Below are 26,841 nucleotides of genomic sequence, written 5' to 3'. Positions count from 1 at the left end.
TTTACGACCCAGTCTCTGAAGTCGTACAACTCTTCTGCCTCATTCTAATCATTAGAAGGATGTCATTAAGTCCAGCCCGTACTCAAAGGAAGGGGACTTAGTCTTCCCTTCTTTTTTTCTTTTTTGTAGATTTTTAGGATACATTATAAAAATTAGTTTCAGGTGTACAAAACAATGTAATAGACATTTACACCCCTCACAAAGTGAATATACCGTTCACTTTCTTTTTTATTTTTTTTTCCTCCCCTTCTTCCGCCTCCACCCCCGCTTCCAGTTCCATTCATTTTCTTGAATGGCCCTGAGAAGCTCTTGTGCCTTGGCAGATTGAGATGATACATACAATCTGTAGACAGAAACAGGAAGTCGGTTGTCTTTCTCTAAATTGAACGTAAGAGAGTAATCATTAATTTCATCAAATAACCCAAAGTCTGTCTTCTCTTGGGAAAACCTCCAAAGTTCAAGCTGATTGATTATCTTGTAGGAGTGGAGAATGTGGGGGCAGTGGGGGCTGCGGTGGGAACAGCGGCTGCCTGCGTGCAGGAGACACTGGGCCAGAAGCTCCTAGTCGGCCTCACAAGTCACCCTGACAACCAGAGAGGCGGGGGCTCGTGATACCCACTTTGACAGCTAGGGAAGGATGCATGACCTGCCAGAGCTTCCTGGCTGAACGAGTGGTGGGGCCAGGATTCAGCTCAGGTGGGTTGCCCAGAGCTCACATCGTAACCCCTGTGTATACATACTGACCCCCTTGCAGTAGGTGGGGAGGAAGTTGGGGAGAGACATGGAGGAGGAAAACAGATGAGCAGGTGAGCCATGGACAGACTCTGAGCACCTCATTAAACAGATTCTCAAAGCTAGAATTCAGATGAAAGGCCTCTGAGTAGCTGCAATAACTATACAGAGCCTTAGCTATGGGAGAGGCCCTTGGGCTGTCAGTCAGAACCTGTTTATTCTTATTCTACACATAGTTTTACCAGCCGTGGTGTTCCATGTGTACCAGAGACTGATCTTTGTGCTTTATAACTGTCATCTCTTTTAATCTGGACAAGAGCTCTATAAGGAATGGACTATTATTACTTTTTTTGCATTTGAGAAAGCTAGAGAAATGAAGCATAACTCACCCAAGGTCAAATCTTTAGTAAAGATGGAGCCAGGACTTGAGCCCAGTTGTGTCTGATAAACAGAAAGGAGACTGGGAAGCTGCAGAGGCAGATCCACTGCCAGCCACTAGGCAGGGTACAGGGAACCCCAAACGAGACGCAGCACCACCACACGTTCTGTGCTCAGGCCCCCAGTGATGCAACACAGCAGAGCGAGATTGGAGGTATTCTGCTTGGGAAAGCAGATATTCTAGAAAGATTTTCATGGGAATTTTTTTTTTTTAGTAGTTTGGGTACACGAAGGGTTAACTCTTGGTGTTTTGGAAATGACCCTTATGTAGCCCAGTGTCTTCCCTGACCCAGTTCTTCCATGAGATTTGGCAAAGCAAGGGCTCGTTGTTATCTGATGTATCAGCCTTGCAGTAGTGGCCCAAACCTCATTCCTTTTATTTTTTTCCAAAACCACAGGAATAAATAGACTCAACCACTCCTCCAACTACTACTAGTAGCTCTCATTTGTCACAAGAGTAGACCTCAGTGATCCTCCCAACCCAAGGGACCTGGTATAGCCCCCAGAGTGAACCCCAAGCATCCAGTCAGATCACAAGTCCTGGCTGTGTGAGGTCAGCAGTGACCTTGGAGAGGACAGGGGCCATTGTGCAGCCCTGCTCTGATGCGAGCACTCGGCCAGGGAGCGGGGGCGGCACAGCACTCGAGGAAAGAAGCAGGAGGGAGATCGAGTTGGCCTGGAGCAGTATTCTCGGAGTGTGGAGCCTGTGTCCCCAGTGGTACATGAGAACATGGACGTTAGAAAAAATATACATCCCATGTACAGAAACCTAGGGATTTCAAGGCCAAATGCATACTTATGTGAGTTAAAGTGGATTGAAAGAAAAACATCAAGTAACTCATAGTGAGGCAGCACAGAGACATAGCCAACATCTAGGAGGTGGATGAACGTGACCACAGTTTGGGGGACATAGGCCCAGGGTACTGGGCCAAGGTCAAGAGAAGGCAGGGCAGGGGCAGAGGTTTCATCACAGGGGTGGCAGTGATAGGACGTCTTTCTGCAAGGTGGGGTCCCTGCACCCGTGGGCCAGTGGGGGCCTGTACTCCAGAAGCCACGATGAACATGCAAAGATTTTCACAGGACAAATGCCTGAGAGAAAATGGGGAGAGAGCTAGGCAAGGCTGGGGGCACCTTTGGACCCCAGGGAAGGAAAGAGGGTGGGAAGGCGGGTGGGAGGGTACTGCCTGCCTACAGTCAAAGGCAGGCTAGTGGGTGTCCTTGAAAAGACTGGGGTCCCCATCAGAGTCCTGGCTCTCCCCTGAGGCTCCCCTCTGCACGCATGCCCTGTGGGGGGTGGGGAGCAGCCTGTGGGAAGCGTGGCCTGGGTACAGATGTGGGCATGGATCTGCGTGAGCAGCAGGGCTCTAGGTCAGTTATGCTGCCAGCAGCTGGTCTGCGGCACGTTGCTGATGTTATTTATTCTATTTTTCATTCTGGATTTATTAAATAATTTGTTTGTTCGGCAAAAGTTTACTTCTGGAGTCTGAGCTATAGCTCTTACCCCAAAGCTCAGTTTACAGTTCGAGTGCACTGATGGACTGAGAGCACGTATGTGCTCCGGTGTGTGTGTGTGTTTAGTGCTCCGTGCTCACGTTCTCTGATACACTGTGGGTGTGCAAACATGGTACCTTCTCAAATTTAGTTCTTTCAAATATACCTAATGCTGAAAAATGTGAAAAACAAAAACAAAAAACTCCTAACAACTCTAGGAGCGGGAGCAGACCCAGGGAGAGAGGTTTAGGATGCCTCTTCTGTTGGGCTCCGTGGCGGACGAAAGAGCCTCAGGTTTTGTTCCAGGTGACTTGTTTTATCAGCTGCCTGGATCAATAGTTTAGCAGGGCTGATTCATCCTGGTACTATTTTCAGCCTTCTGAATTTTTTTTTAATGTGTGTGGCCGACGTTCCAGATTAATCACTCCTTTCCTGATGTCATAAACCAGAAATACGTACGGGAAGCTGGTGAATGTGGCCAGCAACCCTGAGGTCAGCTTCCCTTGGAAGGGCCGGCCCCCAATTACTCAGAGGCCTTAGTTTCACCCTCTGTAACAAGTAGAGGATAGTGGTACCTACCTCCTAGGACTGTGGTAGAGGTTAAATGAGGGTTAAGTGAGGCATTTATTGATTATTTATTTATTTATTTATTTATTTATTTAATTTATTTATTTTTAAAGATTTCATTGGGGAAGGGGAATAGGACTTTATTGGGAACAGTGTGTACTTCTGGGACTTTTCCAAGTCAAGTTGTCCTTTCAATTGTAATTGTGGAGGGCGCAGCTCAGCTCCAGGTCCAATTGCTGCTGTTAGTTGCAGAGGGCACAGCCCACCATCCCTTGTGGGAGTCGAGGAGTTGAACCAGCAACCTTGTGGTTGAGAGGATGGGTTCCTACCAACTGAGCTATCTGGGAGCTCAGCAGCAGCTCAGATCAAGGTGCCATGTTCAATCTTAGTTGCGGGGGGCGCAGTCCCCAATCCCTTGAGGGAGTCAAGGAGTCAAACTGGCAAACTTGTGGTTGAGAGCCTGCGCTTCAACCAACTGAGTCATCTGGCACTGGCCCATGTGGGAATCGAACCGGCAGCCTTCAGCGTTAGAAGCACGGAGCTCCAACCGCCTGAGCCACCAGGCCGGCCCCCAAGTGAGGCATTTAGAACAGTCTCTGGCATGATGCTTTCCCACTGTCATACCTCCCCATGGGCTGGTGCCCTCCTACCTCATATCTACTTGTTGGAAATGTTTCCCCATCTTTCAAGCCCAGCTCAAATGCTCTTTCAACTCTGAAACCTTCCTGGATATCCCAGCCCCCCTGGCCGGCCTCTCCTGCCTCTGACCTCAGAGGCTGGTTATTGCCATTCCTACCATGGTGGAGGTTTCTGGAAGGCAGGCTTCATAGCTAATTTTCCTCTGAGTTTTTCTCTGCTCTTTGCAAGGGAAGTGGGACAATGTAGGGGTTGGATGTCACACAGATGCATTCCATTTGAAGGCTGGTACTGCCACTTACTGTGTGGCCCTGGGCAGGTGACCACCTCTAGTAACTCTGTTGATCTACTGACCAAATGGGGATCATTTATGGGACCAATCCCTAGGGCTGTCATAAGGATTCATTTAGGTAATGGCATGAGAAGTGCGTTGGGTGGTACCTGGGGGTATCAAGATATGGCAGCTGTCATTATGGACAATAAGTGTTTGTGGAATGAATCAGAGACTGGCTTGGTCTGGGGACTGACCGAGCTCCTCCTGCCTGCCTCCAGCCGGCCACTTCCTGACCCACAGTCTCTCCTTTCCAGGGCCCGTTCCAGCCAGAACCAACCTCCTGCCTCCTGAAGATGCCCCTCCTGCCTTAAAAACCAGCCTTCCTGCTTCATCTGATTCAAAGGTAAATCCTCCATCCACTAGTGATTTCAAATTACTCTGAGCTTCTAAAACTGTAAGTACTGGTCATCAATAAAGCTGGGGCTGGGTGGCGGGGGTGGGGGAGTGGGGGATTGGTGCACTTTAGTGAATAGTCTTTTTATTGGGGACTATTGGGGAACAGTGTGTTTTTCCAGGGCCCATCAGCTCCAAGTCGTTGTCCTTCAATCTAGTTGTGGAGGGCGCAGCTCAGCTCCAAGTCCAGTCGCCGTTTTCAATCTTAGTTGTAGGGGGTGCACCATCCCATGTGGGAATTGAACCTGCAACCTTGTTACCAAAAGCTCCCCTCTAACCAACTGAGCCATACGGACACCCCCTGAATACACTTTTTTGATGAACTTTTTCATTATTTGTGTTTAAATGAGAGATGATAACTGGCATCTTCCTTCCCCTCAAAATAAATTGGTTGTGGTTGTCATTGGCTTACAAACCACCTCCCCTCCAACCTTTTTCAACTGAAAATATGTCTGAGTTATCCTGAATTTTCAGTGACTTGGGTCTAGGGCCACATATGACTTTTGTGGGTCTTAGGCATTTGTGCCTTTATGGGCCCTTTCCTTCATTTAAAAAAAAATTAAAATTATATTTTACGATTGCGTTGATATAAAGATGAATGTAATTCAAGCTAGATTAAAAATTAAAACATCTTCTTCCACTCTAAAAGTTCATTTTTGTTCTTCTGATTTTAAAACAGTTTTATGGACCCCTAAAAGTGTCGTGGGCAGGGTGCCTGGTGAAGCAGCTAGCTCTGCGTGGGTCTGGTTAATGAAGCACTCCCATAAAGGAGACTGTCACTTCCACAGGGTTTTAATTACCTTTGAAAATTAATCATTGTCAAAGAGGACTTAATAGCTTGGGAGCGTGACCATGGTATCATATTAAATGAAAACAGCAGATACCAAAACTACGTGTGTGTCATGATTTCCATTTGTTAAATACATCCTTACATATCTAGTTGGGAAGAAATACACTAAGCTTTACTAACAGTTAAGTAGATAATGGGATTAAGGGAATTCCCCCCCCCCCAATTTTAAAAAACTGTTTATTAGAGTATATATAACTTTCACAAACTTAAGTTTATGTACACCTATTTTTAAGAAGAGATGTTATTGAAACAGAGCTGCTTTTCATAGGCTTACGCACGCAAGCAGGCTCTGGAGCTCGGATTACAGAATCGCGTTTGAGTAGGGAAATAGCATGTCCCATATTAATTCAGTATGAATCTCTGTCTCTTCTCTCTGAATCCCCAGGATTGCAGCACCTCTATACCTAAGCAGGAAACACTTCCGAGCCAAACTGGAGAAAGCCTTTTCTGGAGTGAGGTGGACGTGATTCAGGCAACCGATAACTTCAACCAAACCCACAAAATCAGCGAGGGGACCTTTGCTGACATCTACAGAGGGCAAAGGCACGGCACACCATTTGTCATCAAGAAGCTCAGAGAAGTGAGCACTTCTTGGTTTCTAGTAGGGGCTGGAGGCTGCACGGGTGAGGCTGGGTTTTCACCTTTCAATGTCTTTTCCCACAGATGCCCTGCTCAGGTCCAGGATCAGTTGAAAAATTCTTCCAGGCAGAGACACAAATTTATCATAGGTAAGCCTCCCCTTAGGAAAATACTTTGTTTAATAATGATGACAGCTAACCCTATGGAGAGCTTCCTATGTGACAAACATGTTTTAAGCACTCTGTACGTATAAACCCATTTAATCCTCACAAGAACCCTATAATGTAGCTACTGTTATCACATTATTTTACATATGGTCAAATTGAGGCACAGAGAAGTTAAGTGTCTTGTCCAACATCACAGAGCTAGTAAGTGACAGAGCTGGAATTTAAACCTAGATTGGTCTGGCTGCACAGTCCATGCTTTTTCTATATAATGACTATATGCATAGATTAGAATTATAAAAGAACCTTGGTTCACTTGGTTCAACTGCTTTCATCCTGGAGGAAAGAAATACGTTTCTATCCTATTTTTTTCCTATGCCATTTTTTAAGATGGGCAGACACTTACCGATACCAACTCTAAGGGCAAATCCATTTTAAAATCCTAGCGCCCTAGAGCAGGATCTGGCAAATGACCCTCAGGCTTAATCTGGCCCTGCCTGTGTTTATATGACCTGAGAGCTAAGAATGGTTTGAAAAAAAAAGAAAAAGAAAAAGTATTTCATGATACATGAAAAGTATAAGAAATTCAAATTTCAGTGTCCTCAATAAAGTTTTATTGGAACACAGCCACGCTTATTTATTTCTGTATTATCTGTGGCTGCTTTTGTGTGACAGTGCACAGTTGTGGAATTGCAACAGAGACCATATGGCCTGCGAAGTCTAAAATATTTACTGTCTAGCTTTTACAGAGAAATTTTGCTGTCCTCTGATCTTGAGCAATAAGGACCTTCAAAAGCCATCCTCAGACCTGCTCATTTTATAGATGGGGAAACTGAGGCTGGAAAAGTGAAGTGAGCCTCCCTGTCATAGAGCTGGGTGGGGACTGGGAAAGAAAAGGGGAAGGACTGTTTGGAGACCTGTGGACTTGTCCTGGTTCTGCCATCACTGACTGATGAACTTAACAAATGCATATTGGGCACCTGTCATATGCTTGACACCAGCTGTCATTTGCAAGTCATTGTCTGAGAAACTCTGCCAACATGCAGCGTTGGGCACGTAATGCATGATAGTTGTAGAGTATTTTAAGAAATAAAGAAAATTACAAATAAAAAAATAAAAATCACCTATAATATCTCCAAATTAATATTTTGTATTAATATTTCGGTATATTCTTTAATCTTTATTTATACATATGTATGAATGCACACATACATACACATACTTATATACACATACACATTTAGTGGAAACTGGAAGTCTAATACCTTTCCACCTTGGCGTAGTGCCTTCCTGGAGTTGGCAGTCATTCCTTCATTCATTGATTTGGCAAATGTGAGTTGTCAAGGCCTTAACTTGGCTCTAGGAAGTGCAGACTGTGAAGAATACAGAGCCCCTGACTTCAGAAGTCTGGTGGGGAAAGTGAAGTGTAAATAACTCTAATGATATGAAAAGTGTGAAGGATGGCTTGGGGGGAGTGGAGGAGGGCAGAGAGGTCCGGCAGTAGGCCATTACAACAGTCCTGGCGAGAGCCCATCAGGGTCTGACCCAAAGCAGAGGAGGGGGAAGGAAAGGGACATTTGGCAAGCTATTTATGACAATGAATGGTGACTAGTTAGATGGGGGAGGTAAAGAGGTTTCTAGGAAACTGGATGGATGGTGGTACCCTTCACTGTGACAGTAACTGTGGCTGGAGAAGCGGGTTTGGGACTTGTTGAGTCTAGGCTGCTCATATAGAGCACTGGGGCTGGAGATGAGATTTGAGAGCATTCCTCATAGAAGTGGGAGATACCTGGTAGAGCAGCTTATAAGTCAAGATGATGAGCCTAGCTGGGGAGACTCAGGTTTCAGAGGGAGGTAAAGGAGGAGGGTCTTGGTGAAAAAGGCCAAGAGTGGTCAGAGAGGTAGGAGGAGAGTCAGGAGGGGAGTCAGGAGGGACGGGTGACTTGGAGCCCAGCAGAAGGGGATTTCGGGGAGGAACTCCAGTTCTGGGAGTGAAAAGAACTACTGATCCTGGCTTCACTGCTTGTTAGTTGTAACCTTGGGCAAGTTCCTTAATCTCTAAATCTCTTAACCACCCCAGAAGATGGGGTGGTTAAGATGTCATGCTTCAGAGGAGTGAAGCAGGATAAGTTCAAGCAACTTGCTTCCAGCTCCTTGAAGGCAGGCAATTTTCATCTTTCTATGCTGGTGCTGGGCCCTTAGGGTGGTGGAGAGGGCAGAAGAGGGGTGGGAGGTAAGGAAGTGGAGCAGCCTTTGATGACTCCTTCTGTCTGACTCCTCACCCCTGCACCGATGCCTGATTTCAGATGCTGCCACCCCAACGTCTTACCTCTGCTGGGCTTCTGCACTGGAAAACAGTTTTATGGCTTGATCTACCCCTACATGGCAAATGGGTCTTTACAAGACAGACTCCAAGATCAGGTAAGGGGCTGGGTCATGGTCAGAGAGCAGGACCAGGAAGCAACCAGTTAGAGAATCAAGGGTTAAGGACTTATAGATGACCAGAGCGGAGAGGGGCTATCCAGAGAGGCCCTTCAAGAAGAAAAGTTGGGTCAGAATATATAAGATCTGTCTAAACATCTTCAGGTAAAAACCTATAACAGATTTATTTGACAAGAGGCATTTCATTTAAGTCAAGATCAAGACAAAGGGTCCCATAGCACTAATTTTATTCAACATCGTTCTGGGGGTGCTAGCCAGTGCAATAGGACAAGGAAAAGCACTAAGAGATACAGAGTATGGAAAAGTGGAGGCAAAATTTTATTTAAAAATGCTATTCTAATGTATGTGTGTTTGCTTGTGTATTTATGGAATATACCTCTGGAAAGATACAAGAAACTGGTACTTGGGCTGCCTTTGGGGAGGAGAACTAGATAGCTGTGGCGCAGGACTGGAGGGAAGCTTTTACTACATATCCTTTTGTACCTTTCACATATTATACCACGTGACTATAATAGCTATTAAAATTATAATTTTTAAAACAAACATCCTTTCATAAAATCCTCAAACAGAGGGGAAAAAAAGTTACTCCACAACAGAATTATGGCTTTTTTGGGTGGAACCAGACAAAGCAGTTATTCATGTTTGCTTTGCTGACCTCTCACTATGTGCAAGGGCTTTACACATGTCTCCTCCAGGCTTTGCCACAACCCAAGAGGTTTTCTCCATTTTCCAAAAGAGTAGTCTCTGGCGCAGAGAGGCAAAGTGGCTTGCTCAGAGGAACACAGCTGATAAGTGTCAGGCAGTGGTTTAAACTACATTCATGTGTCTTTAAATTTCAGTTTTTGAGAAGAAATCTATTAACAAGGCCAGTTCTTAGAGGGTGTGGGACCTAAGACATGACTTGAAAACTATGGGGTGATTTAGTCTGGAAATTCAGTCTTAGAAAATAGTGGCAGCACCTGGGGAAGTGGGGGGACTTTAGCCGCGCTCTGCCACAATCCCCATCGGCCCCTGTGAAGTCTCTCCAAACACATAAAATGGGTGTAAGACCCACGTCCCTGGTGTGTCAATACAAGCTCCCTAGCTCCTCTCCCCATCAGCCCCTCCTAGAGAAAAAGTCTAGAGCTGCCACTAAAATAGCTGCTGTTTATCAAACACCCAACGTGTGGCCGGCACTATGCTACGGGCCTACCATACGCTCCTTTGAATCTTTACAACCCTAAAGCATAGGGGTTCACATTTCCATTTTATATCTGAAGAAACCAAGGCTCAGAGATGTTGAGTGTCTTTTCCAAAGTTACACAGCTAGTGTCTCTCTGAGCTAGGATGTACACCTAGATCTGTCGGGTGTCAAAACTGGCACCCTGCCAGTACACCGTCCTGGCCGAGCCCTGTTGCAGAGGATATGAAGAGCTGGAGAGACAGGAGCCCAGGACCCTGCCATGGGGCTTTAAGAACTCCTTTCTTTCTCTTAGGGTGGCTTGGACCCCCTCCTCTGGCCCCAGCGCATCAGCATCTTCTCAGGGCTGCTTCGTGCCGTGGGGCACCTTCACAGCCTGGATATCATCCACAGCAACATCAAGAGGTGAGAGAGGTGGGCTCAGGCTGCAGGAATGAGGCAGCACACATTCCTGGGTCCCCTTCCTCTTCCTCTGTCTCGCTTTTTGCCTTGTCTCCCCAGCTCATCTGCCTTGAGTCTCTTTCTTTTTTTGTTATACTCTCAGAAAGAAGTATTTCTGGGTTGTGTCTCTGCTTGCTGTCAGCGTGACCTGCCTGCCTGTCACCACGTTTGTCTTTCTGAGCTGGTGTGTTACCAGCAAGCACCCCACGACCCTGATGTATTTACTTCCCACCCAGATGGTCTGCACCTGGTCCTTGGAGTTTGGGCCATGTCTGCCAAGCCCCCTGGGATTTTGAGCTCTGTGCTCAGGGTCTTCTCCGAGACCTGCTCCCCCCCGTCTCCCCCCCCCGCCCCCCCCACAAATACACTTGTGTACCTGTTAGTGAAAGCAACTTGAGTCAGGGAGGCTTCCTGCAGATTGACATGCACCCCAGCCTCTCAGTATCATGCTCCCAAACATCCAACAGCAAGAGGTCTTTGTCTGGGGACTGGCAGCGTGGGGGAGAGAGTCCAGAAAATACCAGAGGATTTGGCAAAATGGAGCTCAAAACCGTGCGACCCATACTTCCCCAAGGTCCTCTCTCTATTTGGCAAAGGGAAGCCTTTTCTCTGTCCTCTCCCCTGATTCTTATTTGATTGCACAAACAACTGTAATAGCAAGAAAGGAAATGGAAAGATGAGAGGTCGGCCTGGCTAACTGCCTTGACTCCAGCCGGCCTCTATTTTTCTCTTTCTTGTTTCGCCCCTGCCCACACAGAATTCTTAGCTCTAAGGTAGCATGGTCACCTGGTTACCAATTATATTCTCTCCCCCTCTTCATTTAAACATGGTAAACATGTCCCCACATTGCATGTCATCATGTTTGGTGACTTCTTAGTCTTCCATTGCAGGGGTTGCCCATAATTTACTTACACACTCCTAATAGTGGACATTAGAATTGGTATATACTTAAAGAAAAAAACTATGAGGTATTTTATTAGTTCTACATTGAATATTTTTGCACATGTAGCTTAGTGTTTTTTTCCTTCCTACCACTTTGCAGTACTTTTTGAGAGTTCACTCCCATGGTTTAGATGATTAGGTCCAAGAATATTTTTATTGCTCTTATTCTCCACGATCTGGGGAGGTTCAGTGCCAGAGGATGCTGGCATTTAGACTTGAGTCAGCTGGGCCAGAGCTCAGGGGCAGAACAGCGTTAGAAGGGACTGAGCCGGCACAACTTACGGGCTTGGCCAAGCTGAGGTTGACCAGGGTGGACGTCTGTGGGGATCAGGATAGCTGCCTCTCTTTGGTCACATCAAATGCCATTCCTGAGGCAGCAGGATTAATCTTAGCTCCTCCCCATTTGCTGGTGGGAGTGGGCTCTCCTCTCAGGATTGGCTCCGAAACTCCATGTTGAGGGTCTTCAGTGACCCTAACTTGCTAACGCTGACAGTACTCACTACTAAGTTATTTTCCAAAAAGGTCTCCATGGCAACCTCTTCTTGTCCAGCCCCAAATGAGAAGTTTCTTTCTGCTTTGTTTTCCACAGCTCCAATGTTTTGCTAGACCAAAACTTGACCCCTATGTTGGCCCATCCAATGGCTCACATGTGTCCTGTCAACAAAAGATCAAAATACACTGTGATGAAGACCCACCTTTTCCAAGCCTCAGCTGCATATCTGCCAGAAGATTTCATCAGAGTGGGACAGCTGACAAAGCGAGTGGACATCTTCAGCTGTGGAATAGTAAGACCTTCTTTCCCTGCTTAGACTTGGGCCTATATTCATTTGTCATTCCTACAGCACCTTTGTAAGCGCAGGCTATCATAGAGGCTCATAGATATGTCCCATCAAAATATAGTAAGGGTTGGCAAACTATGGCCCACAGGCCAAAACTGGCCTATGGCCTATTTTGTATGGCCTAGAACTAAGAATAGTTTTTACATTTATAAAAGATTGAATGATAATAATTTAAAAACAATGAAGACTATGTGACAGAGACTTGGTTTGTGGTTGACAAAGCTGGAAATACTTACTATCTAGCCTGTTACAGAAAAAGTTTGCCAATCCTCCAAGTAAAGGCACTCATGAGTGTCCAGATTCTAGTGGGCTACAGATAGTCTCCTGATTCCCATCCAGCCAGCCATCTATTTATCCAGTTGTATTTGTCTTTGTTTGTTCATCTATCTGTTTTGTCCATCTGTCCATCCATCTTTCCAGTCATCTATCCAACCAGTCAACACCCATCCATCCATCCATCTATCCATCCATCCAATAGCCACCCATCCATTCAGTATCCATCTACTCACCCAACCTCCCTCCTCACCACCATCCTGTCTGTCATTACAGTGTGTAGAATTTGTGTGGACTGCAAATATAATTCAAATAAATACCACCCCCAGGAGCTCATGGTCTGCGCAGTCTCCAGTGTATGTTTCTACAGCACACAAATTCCTTGAGATCTCTACAGGCTTGGTGTGTTTAAAGGTTCATGGCCAAATAGGTTTGAGAACTCTGTACTTCCTCTCTCTGACCACAGTCTCCTATCTACCTCCCCCACTAGTGCCCTTCCCCTAAGCCACCTTCTGCCCCTAGCCCAATCTCCACATGTCAGATTCCGCTTTCTTCTGTCTCCCAGCCCTTTGACCCTGCTGGTTTCCTTGGCCCCATCAGCCCCACTGAGTGGCTCAGCGAAGCTCAGCAGGGCTCGCCCAGGCTCCTGCTCTTTTAAGACCTGTTGGGACTCAACCTGCAGATTGCCAGACACTATAGTGTAGAGCTTAAATGACCTAGGGTACATCACCTATAACTCTGGGCCTCAGTTTTGTTCTCTGTAAAATGGGGGTACTGATACATGTGGAGATCAATAAGATAATATATACATAAACTGGTTAGCATAGTATCCTGCACATATCAAGATTATTATTATAGTGGTTATTTTTATTATTCCCACCTTCATACCCAAACTCCTGATTTCTGTTTACTCTTGACATTTTAGCTCAGCTCTTGGTGTAACAATTGGCTTTTTCATTCATTCATTCATTCATTCATTCACTTATTCATTCATTCACTCACTCACTCACTCACTCATTCATTCATTCATTCATTCAGTGCCCACTGGCTCCCTGCACTCATTTTCTCAGCCCTGCCACCGACTGACAATATGATTTTGAATTTTGATTCCTCAGATGGGGAACACTGCATTTCTCAGTGTTTTTTTGTTTTTTTTTTTGTTTTTTGGTGAGCACTAAAGGACCTCTGTAAAAGGCCCTGCACGGAGCTTATTGTGTGGAAGAGGCAGAGGAAATGTTTGTTTATTCATTTTCCCTTTATCCTCCCTCTTTTTCTGGCAGGAGCTGATGGGGGAGTCCCTTTTCAATTGGCTCCTGTCCACTTGCTGCAGGAGTGCCCTCTACTGCCCCCTCCTGGTCACTGCCAGTCTGTTATTAACCTTCGGAGCCCTTCCTCTGGGAGTGAGGAATTCTTGGCAGTAAATGTGAACCTATTATGAGTTGCTTCTGGAGAGGTTGTAGGAGAGAGATTTGACACTAAGGGTGGGGTACTGACTCTTTATATTCACAACCACTAGTTCCCCATTTACCAGATGAGGACACAGGCTCACATTTTAGTTACTTGCCCAAAGAACACTTGCACATGTAAGGAACAGAGTCAGAATTTTAACCCAGGTCTGTCTGACTATAGAAGCCCTTAACCTCCGTGCTATTATCTCTGCGAAGAATTCCTGTTCAAAGCAGATTTCCCATTTACTAAGACACATATCATGGCTTGTCAATTTTGTGGTGGCTTACACTGACTCAGGTCTGTGCTCCTTTTGTGAGCAGATAAATTAACGAACAAATGATGTTAATGAAGGTCTCTATGGATGAAATATGCTATTGATGTTGCTGAGATTTTCTGTATAGAATAAATATTTACAAATGGATTCCTTCTTTCCTGAGGTTGACATAGCAGTGTTTGCTTGCCATTTCTGATGGGTTTTTTAAATGAAATTATCTTTAAAATATAGGATGTGTGTGTATGTATGTGTGTATATAGATATATGTATATATAGATATATATGTGTATACATATGTAATGTATATATATACATTTATATACGTGTGTATATATTATATGTGTATGTGCATGTGTATGCATATAGTATATGTGTATATATATACATATGAATGATATGTGTGTGTAAGTGTGTGTGTATGTATATATATAAAACTGATGGTATTACACACTCATTTGTTTTTCCAGCCTCCCTACCTTGCTATCAATTAATCAAACCTTCTACTCCAGCTGAGAGGTATAGGTAGTTGGAGGAAGTATGGTGATAGTCTCATGTTCTAGATTTTTTGGGCAAGTGTCTGTGCTGGAAAATGGCGGAGCCAGGCCCGGAGCTCAGACTCTGTTACCTAGAAGAAGCTTCTCTCTTGGCCAGAATCTCTTGCCTGACCTTGTACACGAGTGCCTGAACTGTGCTAACTCCATGTTCTCTCCAGGTGTTAGCCGAGCTTCTCACTGGCATCCCTGCAATGGACAACGACCGAAGCCCAGTTTACCTGGTAAGGGAACCAGTCACTTCTGGCTGGGTGCTACATTTGGGTCTCACAGCTATGAAGGGTCAGGAGGGGAGGGGCCTCCACTGTACCTATTTTACAGATGCTAACGGGGCCTCAGTCTAGGGTTTAATTTGTGTCTGTGCAAAGTAGCTTTAATCTCCCACCCCACCTGCCAGCCAACAATTACTTTTTCATGATAGTAGAATTTAGAATGTTTAGGGAAAACTCATTTTTTTCTCTCTACACATCAGGCAGTCAAATAGAGTTTGTCCTAAAATTAGTAAAAGTTAATTTCAGTCCTTTTAAATTGGCTTTATAATAAATCCAATAACTTCCACTTTCGATAGGTTCAAAGAACTATCATATACTGTGTTTCCCCAAAAATAAGACCTAGCCTTATATAAGACCCGGTATTATATTGTTATATTGTATTGTATTATATTATATTATACCCGGTCTTATAGTAAAATAAGACCAGGTCATATTAATTTTTGCTCCAAAAGATGCATTAGAACTGATTGTCCGGCTAGGTCTTATTTTCAGGGAAACACGGTATGCAGTGCCATTTCAAAAATATAACAACACAGCTTGTTGGCACTTTCCATAAATTATCTTTCTGAATCATCTCAAAATCCCCATGAGATTGATAGAGGCATTATGTTGTTCATCTATAGATGAGGAAAGCAGATTCGGAGATTTGCGTGAGATCCTAGCTACACTAAGTGTTAGAGCTGTGATTCTGAGTCAGGTCTTCTGGACTGCATGCAGATCCTGAATTCTCAATCCCGACACTCTCCTGACTGTCTAATTCTCATGGCAGTCCAACCACTATTATCGTCATCCCATTTTTCAGATGAGAAAACTAAGGCCAAGGTGAAGAAACTTGTCTTGTGCCCTTCAGTGAGATCAATTGGGATTTGAACCCATGTTTTCTGCAGACTTCCAGATTCTGTGCAAGCTCTGGTCCTCTTCAGCAGTTTAAGAGGGGAGCCCCTTTTCTGACTTGTTGTTGAGGTCATTAGAGCAGTTGGCTTTTTTGTGACTGGGTCCCAAAAGCATTCCCTGAGCGTTGGGGTGGAGAGCTGACGGCCTCCTATACAAACAGAAAGTCACAACTTGTCCCTCTGCTGAACTCCCCAAGCTCCACCCCTTTTGGGCACCGAGCTCTAAATATTGCAAAGAAGACCATTTGGGCAGCTCGGATGTGGTTTGAGTGGTTTGGGGCAGTTTCTCATCTCCTGACATGAGAAACATCTTCTTGAGATGCATTCCCTAACAGTTTGCTGGGGCTCGCTGGGTGAATGTCACAGAAGGAGACTTTCGAGACGCTTATATGAAATTTGCTAGAAGGTGCTTTTTGCTAATGGTTTTTGAAAATGTGAAGGGTATAATTTTTTTAAAATCTAGTTTCTTTCTCTTCTAGACCCAAATATTTCTCTCTAGACCCAAAAAATTCTCTCATCATCTGTTGTGGTACATACACAATTCAGATTGTGCGTGTAATCAAGGTTTGAGTCAGAAATGAAAGCTGCTGATACCTAGTGTGGTCCAGGGTAGGAGGAAGGAGACCCCTCTTCCGTGATGGGGGGAGTGTTTGTGGCGACAGTGTTTTTGGAGGGAATTGAGTGGTTTCCCTCAAAATTTAAAATGTGTGTACCCTCTGATGCAGTAGTTTCACTTGTACACTAGGGAAACACACACAGTGAGGAAAGACAGATGAACAAGAAAGTTTGTTGTAACATTATTTGATAGTGAAGCACTACAAACAAGTGAAATATCTGTCATTTGAGAGGTGGTTAATGAAATTACAATATAATCATACACACCATGGAATACCATGAAGTTATTTATAAGTAAATAAACTTATGAGTGTAAGTTTATCAATATTTATAAATAAAGAGGACAAAGCATATATATGATAAATTTTGACATGTATGTATCTGTGGCATTATCACCAAACCAAGATAATGAACATACCCACTACCCCAGAAGTTTCCTCTTCTCCTTTGAATCCTCCCCCACATCCCTTCCTGCCCCTACCATCCCCTGCAGCCATTGATCTGCTTTCTGTCACTGTATAAAAGTTTCCATTTTCTGGAATTTCATATAAATGAAGTCATACAGTGTGTGTTCTCTTATTGTCTGGCTTTTTCTACTCAGCATCGCTATTCTGAGATACGGCTATTCTCTTTCTGTGTGTCAGTGGCTTATTTCTTTTGTTACTGAATGGTGTCCCATTGCATGGATATGCCACCGTTTGTCCAGTCACCTGTTGATGGACATTTGGGGTGTTTTCACGTTTTGACCTTTACAAATAAAGCTGCTAGGTGCCTTTGTGTGGGGGGTCTCATTCTGGACATATGTATGCATTTCTATTGAGGTGTAATTAATGCTTTTGAGGTGTACAGAATGGTATGAGTTTTGACAAATGTAGACAGTCATATAACTACCAGCCCAATCAAGATATGGAAAGTTTCCATCATTCCAGAAAATTCCCTTGGGTCCCTTTATAGTCAGTCCTCCTTCCCTACTTCCAGCCCCTGGCAATTCCTGATCTAATTTCTCCAATTAAATATACACAGGTCAGAATTCTACATCCTAAAATGTTTATTTTATAGCATAAGAGATTGTCCCTGTAATTGTTAATAAAATTAAATTATTAATATAAGTAAATTTCTCAGCATGTAGTAATACAGTATATAAACGGTAGCTATTATTACTACTAATAGACTGTTGAATGTTTACTCTGTATCAAGTATCACACTTTATGCTTTAGGTGTATTATGTCATTTAATCTTTTTGTTAGTCTTATTATCCCCATTTTCCTGATGAAGCAACTGAGGCCTGCCTAGAAAGGTTAAGCCACTGCATTTATGGTATTTTTTGAGTGTACTATGGAATGCCCTGTGCATATTGAGAATTTAGCAATTCTCCAATTCTTGGCTGTTTTGCTTGTTTCTGGGATCCTTGCATTTCTTTTTTGAAATCCTGTTGGTTTTCTGAGAAGTTTTTGCAGCGCTGGTGTAGTCATGGAGGTGGGTAGGTCAGGTGTTTTTGGGTCCCACACCCTTACAGCTCACTCGGGTGTGTCCACTCTTCTTCCCGCAGAAGGATTTACTGCTTAGTGAAATTCCAAGCAGCACCACCTCGCTCTGCTCCCGGAAGACGGGCATGGAGAATGTGATGGCCCAGGAGATCTGCCGGAAATACTTAGACAAGAGAGCAGGGCGGCTGCCGGAGGACTGTGCCGAGGCCTTGGCCACGGCCGCCTGCCTCTGCCTGCGGAGGCGGAACACCAGCTTGACGGAGGTGAGCTTGATTCTCAGCCTTTCCCCCGCGAAGAGCCCTGTCCTGGGTCAGCGTGGCCTCATTTCTGGGGGCCGCATGGGTCTGCTTTTCCAGGGACTAGGTTAAGACTCAGGGTCGATCCCTTCACCAAGAAGTGATCTCATAAACCCGGGCTGTATTTGGTTTCAAGTCGTAGAATGTGTTGGAGCTCACGTCAGCAAAACAGGGCCATATATGGATACGGGTGTCTCAGGAGCCCTAGGGAGGTGTGCTGTTGGCCTCAGGGGCTCCGGATTACGCCCTCCGATGTTAGCAGAACTCTGCTTTCTCTGAATTTGCCTTATTCCTCCTCTTCTCTCTGTAGGCCCTGTTTTTCTTTTCCTTTATCTTCTTGGTTAGGGGATGTGGCTATATTCATTTACAAGTTATAGCTCTACCCTCACTGAAAGACCAACTCTCCAGGTCCCAATGCCAACGTCTCTGAGAGAACCTGATTGGTCTAGCTAGGGTCAGGTGTCTACCTATTGGCCAATTGGGTAAGATGGGGGCGGGGTCCAGTATATAAACCTGGCAATCCCGGGGTCAACCCCTGAAGGTGCAAGGGCCAGGTCCTAGAGAAAGGGCTAGGCAGACACCCCAGAAATCAAGCACCACAGGATAAAACATTTTCCTATGGACAGGATATGTAGAGGTGGTAATAGGTAGAAATTTGGGGACCGCTGCTAGGTCTTTCTAAGGATAAAATTACTGCCCAAAAGGACTCTTAGAGATCATGTAGCTGAGTGATGTTCAAGTGTCTGGCAGCGAGGGACTCCTTGGAAGTATCTCATGAGTTGCTTTTGGCAGCAAGAGGGCTGTGGGGTGCTATAGGCCCCACCCATAATTTTAACCAGACACCACTTTCACTTCTTATAATTATATTGGGTTCTCAGTATTTTATTTGAGGAAAGGGTTTGGTAGCTGAAAAAAGTCTTCAAACATACCACTGCTGTAGTCCAAGCCTCCCGTTTTATAGATGGGAAAGTAAAGGTCCAGACAGGGGAGAAGATGGGGCCACAGAGTGAATTTCTATCAGAGGTCTCCGGTCTCCTGGTTCAGTTCAATGTCCACGGTCTTGCAACCTGAGCCATTGTTTTAAACCTGGGCTATTCTATGCCCAAGTGCCACAGGCTCCAGTCATTCCTTCAGCATTTGTATGCTGGGCCCTGGGGGTATATGTAAACAAGCCAGGCCAGTTCCACTTTCCTGGATCTCACCGACATTGCCCAGTAATCAACTATGTGGTCAGTGCTGGGATAGTGTGTGACGGGGGACTTTCCCAGGAAGTGGTATGTAAGCGGACGAAGAACTGTCTAAGCAGAAGGAACAGCTCATGCAAATGACCTGCGTTGAGAGAGATGTTTGCACGGTCAAGGGCTTGGAAGGTCAAAGTGTCTGGAACACAAAGTACCCGGGGCAAAGTCTTGTGATGAGGCTGCTGAGGAAGGAGGAGCCCAGTAATAGAGGGCCGTGCGGGCACAGTCAGGATTTTGAGGAAGTCACTGAGCATTTAAAGCAGGGGCAGGACATAATCAGATTTGCGTCCTAAAACATCTCTCTCCCTCAACCACTTATTCTTTCATTCAAGCATTGATTCCTTCATTCATTTCATTCTTTTGTTCAGTGTATCAGTTAAAGTACTCTAGAATAAGCTACTATAATGAAGACTCCAAAATACAGTGGTTTAAACGAGATAGCAGATTATTCTCCTTAACTTCACAGTTTGAATGTAGGCAGTCCAGAGCTGATGTGGCAGTGCCACCGTATTGGGGACCCAGGCTCCTCTGTTGTTGCTCTGCTGTCCTTTCCAGGTGGCTTCCATTTCAGAGTCCAAGATAGCTACTCTAGCTCAGATGCATGCCAGCCACTGAAAGGGGTTAAAAGGAAGAGGAGAACAGACCCCCTTCCTTTTAAAGGTGTGACCCGGAAATGCGCACATCAGTTTTTCTCACGCCTCGTATGCCAGAGCCTAGTTACGTGGCCACATGTAGCTATAAGGGAATATCGTCTTAAGCTTGGCAAATATTTATTGGGCATGCACTGTAGAGATTTAACTCAAGAGGTGACACTTGAACTGGGCCTTGAAGGATGAAGAGGCATTTGCTGTGTACAATAAAGGGGATAGAGTACTTTAGGTATAGAAAGAGGAATGAAGACTGGTCCTTGCCCCCAGTATTTTATAGCCAATCTAGGAAGAAGAGAGATCAACTGGGTCATGGACTTGAAGACAAACAGGACTGGGTTCAGTGGTCAGCTCTGCTACTCACTAGCTGGGTGGCCTTAGGCAGGGAACTTAACCTCTTTGATCTTTTAATTTCTTATCTACTAAAACCCCATTGAGCATCATGTGTCAAATGTGCTTTGTACATTGCAAGACACCGAGCAAATGAGTTTTGTTATTGTTATTAAGTGTATGTATGTATGATGCCCTTTATATGTGAGTGTGTGTGTGTGTGTGTGTGTGTGTATAAAGAAGAAACATTCCTTCCCTGCCTTCCTCTAATTTTCATAACCTCCCTAACCAGAGAAGCTCTTAAGGATAATATCCATATTACTTAGGGCATTTCTAGTTGAAAGTGATAGAAACTCAACTCAAACTCTTGCAGAGAGACAGAGAGAGAGAGAGAGAGAGAGAGAGAGAGAGAGAGAGAGAGAGAGACAGAGAGAGAGAGAGAGAGAGAGAGAGAGATGGGGATGGAATATCAACGAGTGAATGAATGAATGAATGTATTGGCTCATTTAACCAAACAGCAGACAGCACAGGCATTGCTAGAGGAGCTAGATGCAGGGTCTCAATCAGCAAAGGTGCAGCTATCTGTGTCTGTGCTTGTGGCTCTCTCTCCATCCCTTGCCTCTGCTTTACTCTGTGTTGGGGCTTCATTTTCACCTACTGTAAATGGGTTTTCTGTGTGTGGTGAGGAGACTGGCTCTGCCAATAGAAAGGAAAGGGGAATCTTTCCTCAAAAAGCTTTAGGTGGAAAAATGCCAGAGAAGGATTTTGATTGGCTTGCTTGGGTCATGTGCCCAAACCTGGTCTGAGGAATGCGATACTATGATGGGTCTGCCTATGGCTAGGGTTGGGGGTGGGGGAGGGGGGAAGTTCAGTTCTTTTTAAAGGTTGGATGCTGTTCTTCCGGACAAAGCAACAAGCATTTAATTCTTTGGTGTCTGTCTCTCCAGAGGTCTGAGAGACCTGTTAGATTTTTCATTTCAGAAAGAATTCCTGGTGAGTGCTCTCATTTCTCTCCTCCCCTAGGTGTGTGACTCCGTGGCCGCTGTGGAAGAGCAGCTCAGAAGTCAGGAGACATCACTCCTTTGGGGTGGGCTTTCCGAGGGCACAGGCTCTTCCTCCAACACTCCAGAAGAAACAGATGATGTGGACAATTCCAGCCTCAGTACCTCCTCCTCCATGAAGACAGCACCCCTGTCTGGGGCTGCTGCTTTGCTTTCCCCCACAGAGGATGGAGAAGGCAGGATGCAGGCCGACTCCTCCTCTGAGCCCTGTACCAGTCCAGAACCTCCCCAGGACGGTAAGTGTGTGGGGATCTGAGTGCATATACACACTCGTTTGTGTGTCCCTAACTCAGCCCATCATCTATTCCTTCCATCGCCCTCCTTCACGCGGTCATTTGGTTCTGCAGCTGTTCACATACCAGCTGACTGCATAAAGAGAAACGTAGGGGTGTCATCTTTGACAGCTCCCTCTCCCTTTGGCCCCCGCTGTGTCCAGTCCATCACCCAGTCCTATCCATTGACCTAACTCTCTCTCAGCTCCATCTGCTTCTCTGCATGGCCCCCACCTCCCTCCCTTGTCTCAGCCACTGTCCTCTTGCTGGATGACTGCACAACCTCCCTTTGTCCTCCCTGATCCACTCTGGCCCCTCATCAGTCCTTTCTCCAGGGACCAACCAGAGTGGTTTCTAAAAACAACTCATGTCACTCCTTGCTTAAAGCTTTTGTGTAGCTCCCGTCACACTTAGGGACCAAGTCAGAACTTCCTTCAGACCGGCAAGTCTCTGTTTGGTTTGTCCCTGCCCACCTCTCCATCGTCACTTCACAGCATACAAGCCATCCTATTTCTAAAGATACCTTCTATATCTGCCTCTCCGGTCCAAATATACCAGGCTTCCGTCTGAAAGAAAAAGTTGGAAGGCCTTTTCAATGCAGTGTCCTTGTTCTCTAGTAAATGCGGTTCAATGAGTGTCCCAGGGCCTGACCACTTCTATGGCTCCTCCTCCCATGTGGAAGAGGGTGTAAGTGTTTACCCTGCCCCCTTCCCTACTTCCATAGGGAGGAGCATGGAAGCCCCCTCCTTTCTGAAAGGTGGGGGCAGGTGACAGGGCTTCCTCCAAAGGCAAAGGTGATAAAAAACCCAGAAACCTGGTTCAAGTGAGGTTCAGAGAACAAGTCTGACTTTCTAGAATTGTAATAGTAGTACCTGTTTCCAAATGCTTTTTGTTCAAGTGGCTTTTTTTTTTTTTCCATTGAACATCAGCTACAGACACTTCATGGAAAATCGAGATTAACGAGGCCAAAAGGAAACTGATGGAGAATATCCTGCTCTACAAAGAGGAGAAACTGGACAGCATCGAGCTTTTTGGCCCCTGATGCCCAGAAGACAGCGAGGACTGCTGTCTTCAATCAGAAAGATGACTGTCAAGTCAAGATAAAGGTCTGAGGCAGAATCCAAGGTCTCCCAGGAAACACAAACCAAACATCAGCTTTCTGGGGAGGGAGAGAAACTTCCATATTCCAGAGTAAAGGAAAAAAGAAGGGACCTCAGCCTTTATAGACACCAAAATCTATGAAGTCCTCTTCCTTTCTGGGATTTGTTAGTCAGAACTGGGTTTCATGAGACTGAAATGGCAACCCTGGTACATGGGCCCAGGATGTGGGCAATTTCGTGGTTCCGGGGAGGATGTGATGTTAACCACTCCAACAGATGCCGATACTCCGATACTCGTTCTCAGCCCTCAACTGACAGAGCATTCTGAATGCTGATAGCACTTCCAAAGTTAAGATCTCTGGGTCATATTTGCCAACAGCTGCCTGCAAATTCCATGACCTGAAAGATTTTCAACTTGTGTCCCAGTGCAGTTCTTGACTCACTTCCCAAGGTCTCAAGTTTTATAAATGCCAGGCACCTGGCAAAGGGCTCTGTAGGTTTTCTGCTTTCTCTGTTGGAAATCTTGCAACCCACAGGTATTTATTTAATGTCCACTCTACACCCTTATCCTCCCATTCCACTAATGCTAATATTTTTATTGGAGCTTTTATTTTGAGAATATGTATTATTTATGGTTGAATATAGAATCAGGATAACTGATTTCATTTCTGATTCTGCTGCTAATTAAGTCAATCATTTAATTTCTGGAACCTCAGTTTCTTTGTAAGTAACACTTATTCATTCTCCCTCCCTGGGCTGTTGGGAAGAACACATGAGACATGGCTACAGAAGTACCGTATTTTGAAAATGCACTTGTCCTGTTTTATAAAATAAATAAAAAGACATTAAACTTAGATTTCTGCCATGTACCTAATGGTTATGCAGTGGGTATATTTCTGAAAAGTCATGTTGCAGATCTTTTTATGAAACAAATGTTATTTTAAATTCAGTGTGCCTTATTTTAAATAATTCTATAGTGATTTTTTCCTTTTTATTTTTGTAAAATAAAAATACATTGATAAAGTCAACAGATACCTTGTAATTAGTTTTGTGTCCAGATGAATTTCTTTGAAGAATAAATTCTGCATCCATGAGTGGGGTGTCATGGGGTGGCTGAGGTTGGGCACTGGCTGTCAATGTTGGCTATTAATAGCTGTGTAATCTGCCAAGTTAGGGAGTTACTCTGAGCCTCTGTTTCTTCATCTATACAATGGGGAGAATAAAAAATACCTGTTTTGTAGGTTTGTTGTCCGGGCAAGGGGCAGACCCTGTCTGCTGTAAGCAGTCAACAGCCCCCAGCAAGGTCAGCTTTGTACTGATATGTAATAAAGCCAGGTGGGCTCCAGCCCAGGTGGACAGTGAGCTGTACTGACACCCCTGTATTAAGCTCTGGTGGCTTTGAGAATTCAACGAAAGGGTGTGTCACGTGCCCCAAGTAAGACCTGGCATGTGGTAAGCACCTTACAATTGTGAGCAGCGTGTTTCCAGGGCTGTTTGAGCAATAGAGGGCAGATGGCAATAGGGTACTGGTTATCCAGACATGCATTTCCAGACTTAGGGCTTCATAAATTTCTGGAGATTCACTGAGAATCTGATGAAAGCTACGGACCTTCTTCCCTCAGCAAATTGTAAATACAAACATATACAACTGTATATGAATTCCAGGGATTCATTGGCACCACAGTGCCTTTTCATGAATCCCCAGAGGGACAGACAGCCTGAAATTTTTTTTTTAATAGATGCCCGTGACTGAAAAAATCCAAAAGATTACATAGTGGAAAGGAAGGCTTTTAACCATTTGGAATTTAGTTTCTCATTTCTTCTTCCCAGAGGCAACCACTGTTACTAATTTGGTATTCTTCCAGAGATGATAACAACTTTTATCTTGTTGCTCCATTAGTCATCATGTGCGTCACATGCTGTGGAGTCGGCTGCTGGTGACCCTATGAATGAGTGAGGTCCACAATGTCTTATCCTCAACAGCCCTGCACAGCATGTAGATTTAGCCTATGGCTTCTTTATGGAATCAGTCCATCTTGTATTTGGTCTGCCTCTGTTCCTGCTGCTTTAATTTTTCCCAGCAATATTGTCTTTTCCAAAGAACCCTGCCTTCTCATGATGTGGCCAAAGTAGGACAGCTTCAGTTTTGTCATTTTTGCCTCCAGCAATATTTCAGTCTTAATTTGCTTTGGGACCCACCTGTTCATCTTTCTGGTGGTCCAGGGTATCCAAAGTGCTCTCCTCCAACACCATATTTCAAATGAATCATTCTTTTTTCCTATTAGCTTTCTTCACTGTACAATTTTTGCATCTGTACTTAGTAATTGGGAATACAAGGGTGTAGATGACCTTAGCCTTGGTCTCTAATGACACATCTTTACTCTTGGTGATCTTTCCTAATTCTTCCACTGCTGCCCTTCTGAGTTTCAGCCTTCTCTTGACTTCTTGGCTGCAGTCTCCATTTAAACTGATGACTGAACCAAAGTAACCATTAGTTAATAGGGAAATATAAATCAAAACCACTATGAAATACCACTTCACACCTGCTCAGATGGCTGGAAGAAAAAAGACAACATCAAGTGTTGGTAAGGATGTGGAGAAATCGGTACCCTTATACTTTGATGGTGATATTGTAAAATGGTGAGCTGCTTTGGAAAACAGTCTGGCAGTTCCTCAAAAGGTTCAACATAGTTTTCTTATGGCCCATCAATTCCACTGATATCTACCTAAGATAAATGAAACCATGTCCATTCAAAACTTGTGCACCACTGTTCATAGCAGTAATATGCAGAAGAGCCAAAAAGTAGAAAACTCAAATGTCCATCAGATAAAAGGATAAACAGAATGTGCTATATCCATATTATGGAATATTATTTATAAAACTTATTTAATTAAAATTATCTATAAAAAGAATGAAGTACTGATACATGCTGTAACATGGATGAAACTTGAAAAAGTTTTGCTAAGTAAAAGCCAATATATATTGTATGATTCCATTTTTATGAAATGTACAGAACAGGCAAATCTATAGAGACAGAAACTAAAAGAGTGTGTGCGTGCGTGCATGTGTGCGTGCATGTGTGCGTGCATGTGTGTGTGTGTGTGTGTGTGTGTGTGTGTGTAGGGCAGAGGGTGAGTTTGAGGAAGGGAGTTGTAATGGTCACAAGATTTAGGGGTGATGAAAATGTTCTAAAATTAGATTATGGTTATGGTGATGGTTGCACAACGCTATATACTAAATATACTAAAAAAAGAATTATACACTGAAAAAACCATTGAACTATATATATGGGTGAACTTTATGGTATGTAAATTATATCAATAAAGCTGTTAGGAACACAAATACACAATGGTTATTCTCAGGCCTTTAAAAATATCGTAAAGCTCCACTCCTATTATTGTTGTTATTATTATTATTATTATAACTACTACACACATTTCATTCGCACTGTTCTGGATCCTGTGTGTTTTCACATCTTTCTTGGCCGTACTTTTTCACCACTTCATTCTTTTGAATCACTTCATTCTTTTTGCCTGACATTCCACTGAATGTATATTCTGTAGTTATATAACTAGCTTTCCTTACTGCATATTGAGGTTGTTTTCATTCTTGTTACTACACAGTGCTGCCTTCCAGGGAGGTTGTACCAATTTGAATGTCCGTCGGTGACATAGATGGGACTGCGTTTTCCCACTATCCTCAGTTACAATGATTATCATGGTTTTTGATCATTGCCAACCTAATGGGTGAAAACATAATTTTATTTGTACTTTTTAAATGACTGAGGTGGTCATTTTCTAATATGTTAAAGAGGCTTTCATAATTTCTGCTCATTGGTTCATTTTTTTTGCCATTTTAATACTGAATTATCTCATTGCAAGAGTTTTTACATAGCAAGGCCATCCGCCTTTTGTCATGTGTTGCAAATATTTTTCTAAATTTGTACGTTGTCTTTTGACTTTCATTTTTTTTGGCCAGGTGGATATTTTACATTTTTGTGTAGTCTCTCTTTTTTTCGTGGATTCTAACTTCTAAATCCAATTCTGCCACT

At 44.2% G+C, this 26,841-nt stretch overlaps 1 protein-coding gene across 2 annotated transcripts in view; it reads left to right on the top strand.

The window, feature by feature from the left end:
- The window catches only part of IRAK2 (interleukin 1 receptor associated kinase 2), a 51,559-nt gene extending 27,742 nt beyond the window's left edge, over window positions 1-23,817 (top strand). For both annotated transcript variants that reach the window (XM_088798411.1, XM_019732668.3), the window contains 10 exons: window positions 4,453-4,541; window positions 5,827-6,021; window positions 6,105-6,169; window positions 8,491-8,605; window positions 10,102-10,211; window positions 11,779-11,974; window positions 14,737-14,799; window positions 17,905-18,105; window positions 21,380-21,653; window positions 22,619-23,817. In XM_088798411.1, coding sequence (XP_088654537.1) covers window positions 4,453-4,541; window positions 5,827-6,021; window positions 6,105-6,169; window positions 8,491-8,605; window positions 10,102-10,211; window positions 11,779-11,974; window positions 14,737-14,799; window positions 17,905-18,105; window positions 21,380-21,653; window positions 22,619-22,731 — 1,421 coding nt within the window. In that variant the 3' untranslated portion in view covers window positions 22,732-23,817. The remainder of the gene's footprint in view (window positions 1-4,452; window positions 4,542-5,826; window positions 6,022-6,104; window positions 6,170-8,490; window positions 8,606-10,101; window positions 10,212-11,778; window positions 11,975-14,736; window positions 14,800-17,904; window positions 18,106-21,379; window positions 21,654-22,618) is intronic.
- Window positions 23,818-26,841: the final 3,024 nt, after the last annotated feature.

The sequence above is a fragment of the Rhinolophus sinicus genome, chromosome 5 (genome assembly GCF_057876585.1).
Source record: "Rhinolophus sinicus isolate RSI-liver-muscle chromosome 5, RSI-T2T, whole genome shotgun sequence".
NCBI classification, from domain to species: domain Eukaryota; kingdom Metazoa; phylum Chordata; class Mammalia; order Chiroptera; family Rhinolophidae; genus Rhinolophus; species Rhinolophus sinicus.
Note: the sequence above shows the minus strand (reverse complement) of the source record. Positions and strands in the feature narration are given on the sequence as shown.